This window comes from Protobothrops mucrosquamatus, unplaced genomic scaffold, assembly GCF_001527695.2.
Source record: "Protobothrops mucrosquamatus isolate PMUCROS unplaced genomic scaffold, P.Mucros_1.0 scaffold6, whole genome shotgun sequence".
Taxonomy (NCBI): Eukaryota; Metazoa; Chordata; class Lepidosauria; order Squamata; family Viperidae; genus Protobothrops; species Protobothrops mucrosquamatus.
Genome location: NW_015386393.1, coordinates 291,880 through 308,065, shown reverse-complemented (window position 1 = coordinate 308,065; position 16,186 = coordinate 291,880). Strand labels below are relative to the sequence as shown.

The following is a 16,186-nucleotide window of genomic DNA, read 5'->3' as shown; positions in this document are numbered from 1 at the left end:
TTGCATTTATCCAAGGTCACAAGTCACACTGAGAGGATAACAAATAAAATGTATGCTATAAGAATTATTGTTCTGTCTACCCAGTCATTGCACATAAACTAACTTCGTTCAGATAATACTTGTTTCATTCACTGTGTACATGTTTTAACTATTTTGGCTATAATTGTCATATCATATCAGCTAAATCCTCAACAGAATATTAAAACTGCCAAAATCAAAACAAAGCATCCTTGAAGAAAACAAAATATTGTTGAAAATAATTTTCCTGATGTAGTATAGTTTCATTTCTATTATGAAAGCATGATTTATTGCTACTGCTGCATACTGTGCTTAATTAATTATATTTGCTTGCATGTTTATAGTGTTTAATTGGTTACTGTAGCAGATTGTAGCACTTGGGATAAATTCAAAAAAGTTATCTGCATAGAGAGAACTGACCCAAATAAACTTTTTTTTTTAGAAAAAAAATATAGTTATTTTCAATGAACTCATTTTTACAGGCCAAGATCTATGTAAAAGCAATCCTTGCTTGCATGGGGGCACTTGTTACCCACGTGACACTTTCTATATCTGCACCTGCATGCCAGGTTTCAGTGGTGATCAGTGTGAAGTAGGTAAGTAGAACAAATGTTTTGCAATTTTTGACTATTTTTGTTTAATATGCAGAAGTAATTCAGTAATGTATATTAAAGTTCAGAGAATACTGAGATTTACATCATAAACTCGATGGACATTCATCTAGCATTTCAGTGAATGCAATCCATGTTCATACAATTGGAATATCTAAAAATGGATATCATTAGGGTTATAAAACATGCGTTTATTTGCTATACTTTGCTATTTACGTTCTATATAATGGTGTTGCATAGTAAGAAATTTTATCTGTATGTTTCTATTTTCCTTTTTCCTTCAATAAATAAAAGACTATGATCAGGTATAAATAATAGAGAAGCAAACTATAGTTATATTAATATCTTATTTTGATAAATGGGTGCTATAAGGAAAAAATACTGACCTATTTCAACTTTATGTTTGCCATCAATAACTGCAATTATTATAACCCAATTTGCTTCCAAGCATAGTATCAGTTTAGCAGAGCCTGGGAAACAGAAAGATAAATTTATTATTTTTTAAAAAATAATCTTCTCCAGCTGGTGCTCTGCAGATATATTGAAATACATTCTAGGTAGATGTTCTGAAATTTTAATCAAATATAAATAAAGGGGTACTAAATGAGGAAGGATATTTCAAAAATGCGCACACTTTTCCATTTCTATTAAAAAAAATTCTATCTTTATTTAATAAAATCTATTAAAAACTAAAGAGTTTTGAAGTCACGAGAATGCTTATTAAATTAATGAAAGAGAGGGTCTTTTTGTTTGTTGGGTTGTTCAGCCAAAGGCATGAAGCAATTTTAGTAATGATAGATTTCCTTACACTGATGGGGTTTGAAGCTCATTTCCAGTTATTTCATTATTCCATATCATCTGCATTTCTACTTTTTGAAGAATTGTTACTTATTACTCACACATTATTTATTTTGAATGGGCAGCAAGATAAAGATGAATTAAACAGTATGAATGGTAATGCCTATAGCCATTAAGGGTTACAGAAGTTCAGTGTTTCATGTTGACAGGTTAGAACAAGTTGGAACTTTGCAGCAATAATTACCCAGATTTTCTTTTTCAAAAAGTAATTGCTGAAATATATCCCCCCCCCCCCAGCAGTACAAGTAGTGACAGGCAAACTGAAGATGCAGGTTAGAGATCAAGGATGATTTTTAACAAGGGCAGGTTGGTCCACTGCGTTTAGAAATGTTCTCTGTGTGGGAAGTATATTCAAATGTTGAAAAAACCCCGTTATTTTTGTACATTGGGATGCCTGAAATACATTAATAAATTCTTCTACTTGCCACTATACATAAAAACATAAATACATACATACATACATACGTACGTACGTACGTACATATGCAAGTAGAAAAATATATTAATGGATTTCATGTATATGTCTATATGTATATATGTCTTAAGTGTTTTTTATGATGCACCCGGTCGGCCCAAATATGGGAAGAAGAAATCTTCTTTAAATATATATGTATGTATATGTCTGTGTGTGTATGTACATACATACATACATACATACATATATATATATATATATTTGTTTTCGTAGATTTTCACGGGTACAGATATGCAGGTCTTGGCGTATTCGGGTCTTTTCCCGTGTAAGATTGAGAGTATCTTGGCGACGTTTCGACGAGGTCCCACTCATCTTCTTCAGGCTGGGGTCTTCGGCTTCGTGCTTGTGCGAGCAAAGTGTGATCGGAGCTGCCGTCTCTCTATAAATATTGGTGGGGGTGTATGGAGTGCTGGCTTAGTTGCTGTAGGTGGATTGGTTGGCTGTGTGAATTGGTTGGCTGTTATTGTTTGTGGATTGTTCAGCTGTTTCATAACATCCTGAGAAGTTGAGGTGCTGGCTGTGTGCCCATTAGTCTTTTGTGTTATAACGACCTGGGTAATAGGTTGTGTGATTACATCCTGAGATCTAGTGTAGTGATATCCTGAGTTTTGTGTTGCAACATTGTGGGTGGTTGGCTGTGTTGTAACATCCTGAGCTTTAGCGTTGTAACCTCCTGAGTTCTGTGATGTGGTGTCCAGAGCAGAAGGCTGTGATGTAGCATACCGGGCTTTGGTTTGGCTCCGAGTTTGCGGTCTAGCTCTGTGTTCATGGCATGTGTCTGTTTGCTTTGTGTGGGGGTCGGAGGGAGGTACAGCAGCTGGTGATGTCATCGTGGTTTGGCTTCTGGATGGTGGTTGCATTTCGTCTGAGGGATGAGTTTGGGCTTGGGTTTGGGTCTGGTGAGGATGAATGGTGGTGGCGTACTGTGTTGTTCTGGGTCCGGTGTCAGTTTTCATGGTAAATAGAGAGACGACAGCTCCGATCACACTTTGCTCGCACAAGCACGAAGCCGAAGACCCCAGCCTGAAGATGACGAGTGGGACCTCGTCGAAACGTCGCCAAGATACTCTCAATCTTACACGGGAAAAGACCCGAATACGCCAAGACCTGCATATATGTGTGTGTGTGTGTGTGTGTGTGTGTATACATATATAAACATACACATACACACACACACACAATGTGCAAGTGAGAATAGTTGTTTTAAAACATTATTATTTATTTGTAATTTTCTTGAATAGATATCGATGAATGTCAATCCAGTCCTTGCAGAAATGGTGCCACGTGCATTGATGGTGTCAGTACATTTACTTGTCTTTGTCTCCCAAGCTATGTTGGAGCACTTTGTGAAAAAGGTGAGAGACCAGTTTGAACTGTGTAGTTAATCAATCCTACTTTTGAAATAATCAATGAAAAATACTCAATCCTACTTTTGAAATAATCTATGAAAGGTGGCAAAAAGAATCATATGCCACAGGGATGGGATGAATGCATTTTATTTCTTTGTGTATTATATTATTTATTCTAAATATTTAATACTGCCTTTGTTGAATCAGATTTCACACCTATATATAACAGGATAAATAAAAGTGACTCATCCTTTGTATAGGCTTTATTTTTTCTTCTTGTGTTCAAGCTTTTATTGTTGCTGATAATTAGAGAGGAAGAGAGTAATTTAGTTACAACATTTAGTTTAATGAACTACAAAAACTCACTAAACTAAATGCTGTAATATATTGTATTTTGTTAAGAACAGTAATAAGTCCTAATGAGATCTGGAGTTTGTATCTTTGGGGAATTTTCACAGGATGTTAATAAAAGACTTTGTGAATTTTTGACATGACATTTCTATATTAGTACACATAGTATGATAGTTCTACTCTGCAACTTTATCACTGAATTAAATCCTGAACAAAGCAAAAACATTTCTGAGCTAATACAATGTTTCTTTTCCTTCTAAATCTGAACTCCAATTATAAGATATTTCTTATATCTCTCTGATTTACTTTTGTCAAAATGGTATTAAGAATAAATACAAGTTTCTCAGCAGAGGTTGAAGTGCTGTCCAAAGGTAATAAAGAAAGTTCCCCAAAAACAGAAGGGAGTGAAAATGCTTCTTCTATAAGTTGTATTCCTTTGCTCATAACTGTAGAAAATGGTATCTTATTTTTGAAATCTCACTGTGACCGGATTTATTCTCACTAGAGAATAAATCATTGTATAGTATATAAAGTATATAAGTACAAAGTATATAATACTTTATGTAAGTATATACTTTATACTTATGTAATTACAAAGTATATAAATATATAATTATATATAATATAAGTATATTACATAATTTCATAAATTCTGGCAGGTTCCAGGCTTGCCTTTTTATCCTAAGCCTACTGGGTGAAAGGCTGTGGATTTAAAAGTGCTTTTGAGGGGGAAAAATCCATGAGGCTGAAAGTACTTTTGTGATGCATTATTTTTTAAACCTAAAGCAAAGGATTAGATTCATTGCAATTAATTTTTACTAGTCTCATTAATAATAGAAATAATTCTGAATTCAACTCTTTAACATAAGACCATAAGTTGGCAAACGTTTTTTAGCAGCGAATTTGAAAATACATCTCCTAATAAATCCACAAAACTTTCAAAATCATTATAGCTTTAAATTCTGCTTTATGACTACAGTGTCATACAGTTGAAAGGTTGGCCTCATGAGTTTAGGTGCATGTTTAGGGATATCACCCCCTCTACTTTAGGATCTATGTCAGTGTCATAAGATATACATAGAATCAAGCTTTGTTCTAGAATAAAAATGAAAAGAAAGAAGGCAAAAATATATATTTAAATAGTCATATGCAAGACATTCTGCGGCAGAGGAACTAAAAATATAGAACTTCTAAAATTATAGATGAAAGTCAGTTTGGTGTGGTGGTTAAAGTGCTGATTTAGAACCCAGGAATCTGAGTTTGATTGCTGCCTTAGACATGAAAGCCGGTTGCTGTCTTCAACCCTGTAAAAGAGGTGCTGGCAGGTCACTTTGAAAAATTCTGCCAAGACTGCAGTCTTGTTTTGGAGTCAACCAGAGTCAGGCTCAACTGGATGGACCATTAAAAAAAATCATTAAAAGCTTCTTAGAACCCCAATGGAAAAATATACAGGAAAAGATAAAGAAGTGACAAACCACAAGTAGCTCTGATACAAAGAGATTCCAAGTTGGACACAAAAAAAAGTTGGATAAACAAAAAAACCATGCAACGGCTAAGCTTATATAAGATAAAAAAGATGTTGGAGACCACAAAGCATTGACTAGCAGACCTAGAAATCAAACTTAGCACAAACCTTAGATAATATTTTTTCATTTCCTATTTCTCTAGAGAGTAGATGATTCCTGGAATACAGTTTCTTACCTGGGTAGTTCCTGTAAAATCCTGCTTAAATCTGAGGCTGAGGCAAGATGTTAAATTCCATTGATTTCCAGCGTCTCATTGAAGAACCTCTGCTCTTAATAGGAAATTACTAATATTTTTTCCTAACTAGTGGAAATAGAAGAATTGGGTAATCTGTCTTTATCGTGATTCAGAGCATGAAACTATCCCTTGTGTAGATGTGGTCTAAGAGGGTATTAGGAGTGTTTGAGATCTACTAGATAGTGAAGAATTCCATTCATAATGACCGACTGAGGGGTTCAAGTGAGATACATAGTGAGCATATTTCCTTGTTTGTTATCTAGAAAATATCTTTATGCAATCTATATAAGGATAATTTCCTTCATCTAGTTTTTCTCTGTGAGTTGGAAGCTCTGAAGGGCACCAAGTGCCAACTTTTCCATTCCATAAAAGAATTTAAAGGATACATTGTTTACCAAGAAGTCCCAATATCATGTAATTCATCCCAGTATCATATTACCTAAAATAAAAAAGGGTAAAACATATAACTATTTTAGAGAAAGGGCACAATAAAATGACTGGGTTTTTTGTTTGTTTGTTTGTTTTTTACAACTTGAACTGCTATGTTCTCCAGAATTCATGCTATGTAAAGCACTTTAACTAATCCTCATTTCCCTGTTGGAAAGAACTGATCCACTCTGCAATTTGTTGTATTTTTCAAAATTTACTTTTCCCATCAATTGCAGCAAGTAATATCGGATATTAAGTATGAATAACACTGGATTCTGTATATTCAAACTTGGCCAATTAGGCCTCCAGATTCTATTGCTGTGCCTTCAAATTTAACATTTTTCTATAATTCTGAAATGAAAAAACACTAAACAATATAATCTTGAAAATAGACTTAAGACTAGTTTTATACATTTCAGAAAACTGTTGCACCTACTAGTTAAGCAAAATTAAAATCCCAGTCCTGTCTATATCTTCTGGGTCATGACCCCAGCACGTTGTGCTTTCAGTCCATACAGCAAAGTGGGTAGTTAACTGCAAAGAGAGAGAGAATTCTGTATTTAGCCCCTATCACTTAGAACAATGTTTCTCAAACTTGGTACCTTTAAGATATGTGGGCATTATCTGGCTGGGGAATGCTGGGAACTGAATTCCACATGTTGTTAGATTTGAAAAACATGCAGAGTATCAAATTTTGTAAGTGCTAACATGAATAGAAGCTGACCAAATCCATAGTTATTAATCAAGTTGGTAGAAAGAATTATGATTGTATTATTAGAGTAGATTTGTGACAGTAAACTTCATGATTAGTAATTGATCGTGCCTAAACCTGTTTGTGTTCCAATTTGCAATACTACTTGGCAATTTTTGCTGTTTGTCCAATTCTATCCCAATTCATCTTTTAAGTCTTTAGTTACTTCTCAGTGTCAGTGGCTCTGTAATAGATACCTTTTAAGATATTTGCTGATGCTAAAGGGTTGTATTAGTTTTACCCAATGTGCCTTTTTAATGTGGATTGTGTCACATTTTCCATTATCTCCAGTCAGTATAAGACATTAGCATTAAATGGTTCCAATAGTGCCACATGGCATAATGTGAATAGTTCCCTTGTGCTAGAATGACATTTGTAGCTGATGCTATTAACACATGTTAAATCACCTCACTGAAATAACAGCTGTCTTTCATTTAAAAACATGCTGAGAGTATTATTCATTCAGATCAGAGGCCTATCCAGAGGTGCTGCCCACTCTTGTGATTCCACAGTGATCAGCCTGTGGACCATAGAAACTCTCCAGCAGCTAATTCTAAAAATGATATTGCCCCAATGCTGGCAGTACAGTAATTATAGCTATTGGGAGTAGTGTCTATAATAGCTTTGTCTAATTCCCTTTAAAAGCATTAGAATGACTATGGCTCCATGGAGAAAAATGGCTGCAATGCATTGTGAGATCTCCAGCTTCTCAGTAGGCAAAAGAGTTCTGTATTAAGGAGAGTTATTGGAGCACCAGTTTTAATATTGATTTATTTATTCTTATTTGTGTTAGGAAAATTTTAAGAGTGTTCTGTCACGGGATTGAACTTCTGTTAGAATTTTGCCCTTCCCTAGTATATTCTTCAAAGGCATAGAAACAGAAAGATATTACCAGTAAATGCATAGTAGACACTTTGATAAGCGTGTTTGTTCTGCATGTGCTTCCATTATGTGTAAATTGTTGGAACATGTGCAAACTATCAGGGCAAGAATGACAATGTCACTAAGTTTTCCCAATAGTAGAAGAAATGAAGGAACATATAATCTGGTTTACAACTATTATTTCTTTACTGCTTAAATGTATGGGCTTGACTTTAGAAAATAGTTTTTGGAAAAAGTAACTTTATACTCTGAAGAAAAGCAGTATGCCCTGTATAATTATTCAACAATTTTTAACCATAACAGAAAATATAGTTTAATTTTGAATCTCTCTGCCTCTTTTTCTCTCTTTTCATTTTTTTCACTTTGCTTCTGTAGTTTGATTTTGTCCGTATGTGTCAGTTTTTCTTAACAGTCTAAAATTTTTTGATTTACCGTAGTCTGTACTGTTTATTGAATGCAGATATGGAACTGAAGCTGCTAGGTTCAACTACACAGATGTAATTGCAAGAAGACAAATCTTCAAGTGTAGCTAAAGATAACCAATGTCATTTCATTTTTTTCTGTTATTTTGAAATATTTGCAAGTACTGTTAAGTAGGCTTAATTTTGAAAGTTGGGGGATAGCCATGCTGATTTTTAAAGGTGCGACAAGATTTTGCAGCATAAGGTATTTTATCTCAGAGACATTAGCTTGGAAAATTGAGATTACTCTTGTTCTTAATAACTCACGTCTAAACTCTGATATTGATGGTTATTGAAATAAACCTTGCTATGGTTTTTGTCTGCTGGTAAAGTTCTGTTGAAGAAATGCTGCAATGTTTCCAGCTGCTTCATTTCTCTAATAGCTCTGTTAGAACACTTCTATCTGCCATTCAACTGCAGTCCGGTTCTCAAAGCCATTTAATCATGCTGTAGGTATAAAATTTGCTGTCTGTGTAAAGATGTTTATATACTGTACTCAGCTTCCATAGATAGGAATGAACCTTTGCATTGGAATAACTTCTAGGTTTAGTGAAACATTTTTAAACATCATAAATATATAAAGAAGAATTTGACTTCTTATACTGCACCTCTTAATTCTAAAATTCTAAATGACTGAAGTCACAAAGTCAAGCTCAACTCCCAATGACTTCATGGAGAGATTCATGTTTGTTTGCTTGCCTATGTCAAAGAGAGAGAGAAGATCAGAAGAACTTTTACAAGTGTTTTTCCCTGTGATGATTTTCAACTTTCAACTTTTCCTGGTAGCTTCCTATCCAAATACTAACCAGATCCAACACTTAATTGTTCATGGTCAATGAACAATTTTTAAAGGCAGCATGGTATAGGCAGTCTTCCATTTATGACCATTATTGGGCCCAGAATCTCGGTTGTTGAGATAAGTGGTCATTAAGTAACATGACTTCTTTGCAAAATTACAATCCTGGGTCTCCCAGTTGCAGTCATAAAGCAACTGTATGGGTCGTTATAATCTTGAGAACAATGGTGTCCGCTAGCATTTTACCAGATTTGACATCCATAGCTCTAGTGTACAGTGTACAACCTCAAATCCAACTTCTCCTCTGCTAGCAACCTTCCCTGTTGGCCTTCCATTGCCTTTCTGAGGAGCCAGCAGAGAAGATTTCAAATGGTTATCAAATGATTCCAGGGCACTTGGCAACTGGTTGTAAATGTAAACAGGTTGCCAAGCACTCAAAATGCAGTCATGTGACCTAGGGGGCTGGTGTGACATTTTATGTGGGCTATAAAGCATCTGTTATGAGGACATCATGACTGTGAACAATTGTTAAATGTCCAGTTGTAAGATAAGGACTTCTTGTATTATGGTTAAAGTATTAGACCAGTGGCTTTTAATCTGTGGGTTACAGACCCCTGGGGGGCTGCAATGTCATCACAGGGAATTTGCAAAGGCTTGAAAAAATGTTGTTATTTAAATCTTGAGTTAAATCTTGGAGGTACCTTGCCATGGTCTGTGGCGGACAAAAGGTTGAGAGCCACTGTATTAGACTACTGAATGTGATGACACAAGTTATAGTTCCCCATAGCTACAAAAGCTTTAGCTAGTCATTTCTTTAGCTAGTCATTTCTCAGTTCAGCTTACCTCACAATCTTGGTTTTGTGAGGAGAGGCCGCCCCCTCCTCTGGCTGGAAACTTCCTGCATTTAATGCAATTTTTTTTTATTATGTACCAGTGAATTGCTTTTGAAAAGTTCTGTGACTTTAGCATGTCTACAGGAGAGATAAACATCCTTTTCTTTTTTCAATAAATATTCAAAACTCACCAGACTTTGTACTATACAGTATGTTTCTATAAGTATTTGTATATATTAAAATGTCTTACGAATGAAGGCAAATATACATGTCCCAAAATAATGTTGCAGGAACCAATTTGTGTTGGACACCAGGACCAGAGGTTTAGTCTTCTGAGCTTTCGGACTTGTGCTGGAGCCCACCCTTAGGGAACTTCTCTCTCACCAGAATGTGTACTTTGGGCTGCTCTATGCATATTCTCTATGTATATATAATGCATAGAGCAGCCCAAAGCACCTGTTCCTTTAGAAGTTCCCTGAGGATGGGCTCCAGCACAAGTCCAAAAGCTTGGAATACTGAACCTCTGGTCCTGGTGTCCAACCCGGATTGGATCCTGCCACATAAAGCTGCACCACGTATTTTGCTCACGATCACTTCTTTTTCTCTTTCAGTCACACTTTTTTGGTCATGCTTAGCAACTATTTCTGTTGTTTAGAGTTATTCTTGCTACTTTCCTTTTTTTTAAAGGCAGCAGAATAGTAGTCTTCCAATTGTCATGTAAGGATGCAGTCGTCAACGTTCATTAAACAAACCACACATAAAAAAGCCACACCTATATTTTAACATTTTTCCATCTGTATGCCCGTTGCTTTACCGGGTTTTTTTTTTTATGTTCTCACAAAATATGTTTTTCTGTGGTCATTACTGGTATTAATCTGGTAGTATGATAGATGCCTTAATGCTAGATTTGATTCAGAGTCTAATTCCATCCTATGTGCTTAAGACAGAATAATTTATGATGCTTAATGTAAAAAATACTGCTTAATTGGAATTAAAGTAGACTTTGCAATTTAAGTGTGGAATATTTTCAGACTTGCAGTTTTATTTCCGTTCCTTCCCACCAATGAAAATTTAAATCACTGTATGATCATATTCTTAAATTTTGCTGGATTAGATTATGTACCCCTCCACTCTACCCAACAATAATACACAAAATCAAATGGCACCTGTGTAAAAATTTATACTACAGGGGATTGAGGGAGACACACTTGAAAGATATAAAGGGAAAAAGCTATACATGAATTCTGCTTTCTTTACAGATTTCACTGCAACAGCAGCCTCTGTTAAAAAAAGGCAATTCATTTCCTGTTCCATCTGGGAAACGTTCTGCTTCTAAAATAGAGCTTACAGTTTTGGCTCCAGAAATAGCAATACTTGTCTAAAAACATCTTGTTCTCCACATGCTTTTGTATATATCAGTTGAAGTTTCTAGGCCAGTTTTCCTCAACCTGGTAAACTACAGATATACTGAATTTCAATTGCCATTGTTCCAATACATCTGGAGGGCATCAGGTTGAAGAAGGCTGTTCTAGATGGTGGGATGATTTGCCAGACCACAATGATCTCCTACAAAGTACCTTTTAATTTCCAGGCCAGAACTGAAGTTTCTTTTCCAGAATGCTCTTTCTTTCCATCATGCTATGTCTTGCTGAAAGCCAAGCATCAAATAGTACATGCTGATGTTAAATAAAACACATAAATGACACACATGCCTTACAAAATTAGTATGTGCTACTATTCGTTTTCATATTTCTTTAGATGGAACTTGTCATTGGATATTTCTGTTTGATTTATTTCAATTTTACACGGTTAGTGGGCAATCCTGGTCATTGACTATGCAAGTTTACTGTACAATTTTATGTTCATTTGTTGCAGACACTGAGACCTGTGATTATGGATGGCATAAGTTTCAAGGGCAGTGCTACAAATACTTTGCCCATCGCAGGACGTGGGATGCAGCGGAGAGAGAGTGCCGCCTGCAGGGTGCCCATCTAACCAGCATCTTGTCTCACGAAGAACAGCTGTTTGTAAACCGTAGGTGCTTTCTATTGGAGTGCAGTGGGAGTAAATTACTGTAAAATAAATAATTCATAGGACACTAAACATTTTCATTACCATTTTCATTCCTGAGACATTCATTTTATTCTTGATTGCTGTTCTGTTCTTCTCATTTCCAGCTCTGTAATAGCTGAGGTTGCAATAATTGCTGGTGTTGGAGAGAATATTCTTTACTCTTAATAATACTCTGATTAATTTAGTTCATGAAGGAAAAAAATAGTATAAAACTAGAGTTAAACAAAAAGAAAACATGTATTTGTTCTCAGTATCAAGTTTGACTTCTCTTTTGAAAAGCTATGAATTGCTGATTTTCTGCCATGCTGTTTGCCATATCCATACCCCTGAAAACTGATTGATATTAGTAAGAAAAATACATGCTTGAAAAGAACAGTGTACATGCCATAGCAGAGCAGCAAATTAATTAGGAAATACAAGTAGTCCTTGACTTTCGACCATATGGTACAAGAATTTCTACTGCTAAGCAAGGTGGTCATTAAATGAATTACGCCCAATTTTATTAGCTTTTTGTTAAGCAAATCACTGCAGTTGTTAAATGAATCCTATGGTTGTTAAGCAAATCATGCAGCTGTTAAGTTTCCCCCTGTGCTTCTCAGAAGCCAGGTGGAAAGATCACAAATGGCAATCACATGACCTTAGAATTCTGCACCCATCATAAATACATGCAGGTTACGAATTTTGATCATCTGATCATAGGGTAGCTACATTGGTCATAAATGTGATCATAAGTCACTTTTTGTCAGTGCCATTGTAACTTCAAATGGTCACTAAATGAATTGTTGTAAGTCAAGGATTACCTGTAAAACTAGGAGCATTATGAAGGCTGCTTTTTTGCTGAGCACTGAACATGCAAATCAACCTAGATATACATGTGTTTTTATTAGTGCTAGTGGATGCTTTATTGATAGAAGGAATTTCTGTCATACATATATGCAAAGAGATAAATCAAAGCTGCAAACATTAACACACCTGTATATCTGCTGAAGATGCAGATTTAAATATAACAAATTTCCAAAGCAAGCTTTTTCAAATAATTTCTATCACGTTCCATTTCACGGTGGTGTATTGCTTTTTGAAACAATCTTGCCATTTAGAGCAGCCAACAAGAAAAAACAGAAGATCAGTTAAAATATTGTTAGTAAGAATATCTTTTATAAATATTCACAGCTCTTAGAAGAAAGAATAAACTCTTCTACAAGAAACAATAGAAATAAGTTTTAGAGAAATCATGAGAAGGCTGATTTCATTTCACTTTTATCTTCAGAAAATTCACCTTAATGGTAAAAAGTTACTAAAATATATATTTTCACTGTAGGTATAGGACATGACTATCAATGGATTGGCCTAAATGATAAGATGTATGAGAATGACTTCCGTTGGACAGATGGCAGCGTGCTGGTAAGAGACCACTGCTGGCAAATATTGTAATGATTGTGATATTGCCGGCTATAATATATTACCCAAATCTGATATAACATTATTGTTTCTTCTTACTATAATTGATGATGTCAAATAATATGTACATAGATCATTTTGGGTTTGAAGGGTTTGTGTGAAATCTTCCTCATTCCTGGTCCATTCTGTTATTTCAATTTTTTTCTTCTTTAATATCTAGCGGAATGTATTTCTTTTAAACTGTGCAAGTTCTGTTGATTTAAATGAAGTTTGCTCCCCCCCCACAAAATAGGAATATAATTCCTGTGCTAAATGAAAGGAAACATGTAAGGCTGTCTGCTTAAGTCCATCTGTTTTTTGCATTCTTTTACCTTGCTAGTCTCTGTTGTTCTACCAATCAAAACTTGATGCTGTATGTAGCCCCTAGGGACAATTTTGACTTACATGATAATGTCAAATAAGAATAATTACAATAGCTCTTTCTCTGAACTCTTTAAATTTTTTTAACATGGTTTCATTGATGTCTTAGACCATTCAGTCACTTACAGCAGTCTTCTGTAAATGAACTTAAGATATCCCAATTTGTTCCAATTTCAGTAAAAAAACTTTAATCCAACTTTTTTCTATCATAAACACTAGCATGAATGTGTTCTTTTGCAGTCTGATGAAATCAAGTTCTAGAGAGGTACTATTTTGCAACGTTCTGGGCTTCTAATAAAGAGTTGCTTTCCAGGGCAAGACTTTAATGATGAAGCAGTAGAAAGTCTTGAACAAATCCAACTGCATTGTTTAATAAAATTGTTGGTCTGTAGTTCTAGGGGCAGAAATTCATTGTGTAATCCTAGCACAACTGTATTGCACAGATTCTGCTTTAGAAAATTCTAGTTCAGCTCAGGTGGTATATGGCATACATTGGGCTCCCCAATCTGTGGGCTGCATGGCTGCTTGGCCACCAGGCAGCGTGAAGGGCTGGCCAGTGCACGCGCACATGCATGTGCACTCACACCCCCACACTCACACTAGCGCTGAGCATCCTGCCAGCGCTAGCGCCGCCCTGCCCCGAGCATCCCGCCGGCGCTACCGCCACCCCACCCGCCAAACAGGGCAGTACATGAAACCACGCCCCCTCTGGTCCGCAGAAAAAACGCACTCCACAGAACTGGTCCCTAGTGCTCAAAAGGTTGGGGACCTTTGGCATACATAGTTTGAACTGAATAAATGAAGCTGCACCACTACCTTAAATGCAGAGACTTTAAAATAAAACATCACTTTGCTTTACAGAACATAAAACAAAATATAAAAGTGAAGAAAACAAGACTTCATTGCATTCAGCAGTCCTTTTCATTTTAATATATTGGGTCATTTTTATCCCATTTAGGATACGCCCTTCCATACATAAAACAGATGCTTTATAGGAGCTGAATGTCTATTGTTGCAAGACTGTGCTTGATATTTGCCCTTCTCTCATTAAGAATTGAAGAAAACATCTGGTTCTTGTGTTTCAGGCATATAAGAATGGCTCACTTCTACATATCACATATGGCAGCCTTAAAATGAAGTTACTAAAAAAAAATCTGTTTTGATTGATTTCCACAGGTTTAAGATGTATAGATTTCAGCTCCCAGAATTCCCCAGCCAGTTGAAGTTCATACATCTTAAAGCTGCCAAGTTTGAGAAACATTGGATTAATCTAAGAATAGTGTATTTTAATTTGGGCTGAGTTATGTTGGCTTTTTTCATGGGAGCAAGTTCTTTTATTCATGTTTTTTGAAGAGCTGCTACTTGTTGTAGATGACTGTGGAAAATGAAGAAGGCAAGCATGGCAATTCTCTCATGTGCTGGGATATTTTATGACCGGAACTAATATGCTTTGTTATGTCTCAGACACAGTTGTTTTGGATTGTTGTAGAAAGAAGTTTGTTACTAACCGGTATACCATCATTCTGTCACCATTCTTGTGGACTCAATTAACCTTGTTTTCCATCCATGCTGTTCCTCAGCCCTTCATGGTCAAATATACTGTATGTTGCCACTCTTTAGTATTTTATTCAGAAGATCATTTAGTCTTTAGTCGGTGTTAAACATGTGATAAATCCCGTGTTAGGGAGCCAAGAACCACATGACAATAACTTCCAGACTCCAGGAAATGAAATGTTAGCTCAAGCTTGTTCCAAACCCCGGGTGTTAAATTTTAGTTTAAGCTTGAGCTGAAGAAGAAAAAACATTTTGTCAAAAGGATATGGCTATCTGCCAACTAACATTTTTCTGATTGATTTCCGTCCCACTTTTTCATGCTTTTAAAATAATTTCTCTCCATTGTCATTTGTACTGATTTTTTAGTAGTTTTATATGGTGAATAGTTCTTTTCAGTCTTTTGACAACTCTTTGTATGAGTCAAAATGAACTATTACTACTATTACTAGATCTTAATTAATCATCACAACACATTGATGTATTAGGTTTACACCTGGAATCATCTTTTTTTTTTCAATTTTACAGTGTAAAAGTGGCTGAACTCAATGATTTTTTGTGGACCTTGTTCTACTGCTTCCGTTTTTCAGACAGGCATAAAAACTTAACTTGATCTTAGAAAATTACAATAGCAAATTAAAAAATAAGCACTGAGGGCTCAATGCATTGTTTTTCCCAATATAATTAGAAGCCATTTTCATTTTTGTCTATATAGTGCTCTTTTTTAAATGAAAAAAACCTACAGTATTAGTAAGGGTTTCTGAATGTCACTATGTGTATTCCAGTTCTTTAATACCTTGAGAAGTCATGAATTCTGGACCTGGGCTAAAGCTTTTATTCCCAAGAATATTTACATTAGAAATTCTAACCCTAACAGTAATTCTGATTGGAAAACCTCCCTCATCTTACAATTTGTTTCTGGAAATAATATCTAGTGTCATTAAATTTTAATTAAATGTTAATTTATGTTATGTTATGTTAATTTTAATTTGTATACCGCCCTTCTCCCATAGGACTCAGGGCGGTTCACAGCATATTAAAAAACAAATACTATACACAAAATACAAAAATACAGAAATACAAAAATAAAAACCCCAATAAAAGCCGAATTAAAAACCAAATATTGCCAGCTGTGTTTCCGATTAAAATTACTTTTAAAATCATCCCTA

At 35.4% G+C, this 16,186-nt stretch overlaps 1 protein-coding gene across 1 annotated transcript in view; it reads left to right on the top strand.

Moving 5' to 3' along the window:
• Positions 1-16,186, top strand: part of VCAN (versican) — an 83,620-nt gene that overhangs the window by 50,040 nt on the left and 17,394 nt on the right. The window contains exons 10-13 of the mRNA XM_015832558.1: positions 501-614; positions 3,204-3,317; positions 11,451-11,609; positions 12,967-13,049. Of these exons, the coding sequence (XP_015688044.1) occupies positions 501-614; positions 3,204-3,317; positions 11,451-11,609; positions 12,967-13,049 (470 nt within the window). The remainder of the gene's footprint in view (positions 1-500; positions 615-3,203; positions 3,318-11,450; positions 11,610-12,966; positions 13,050-16,186) is intronic.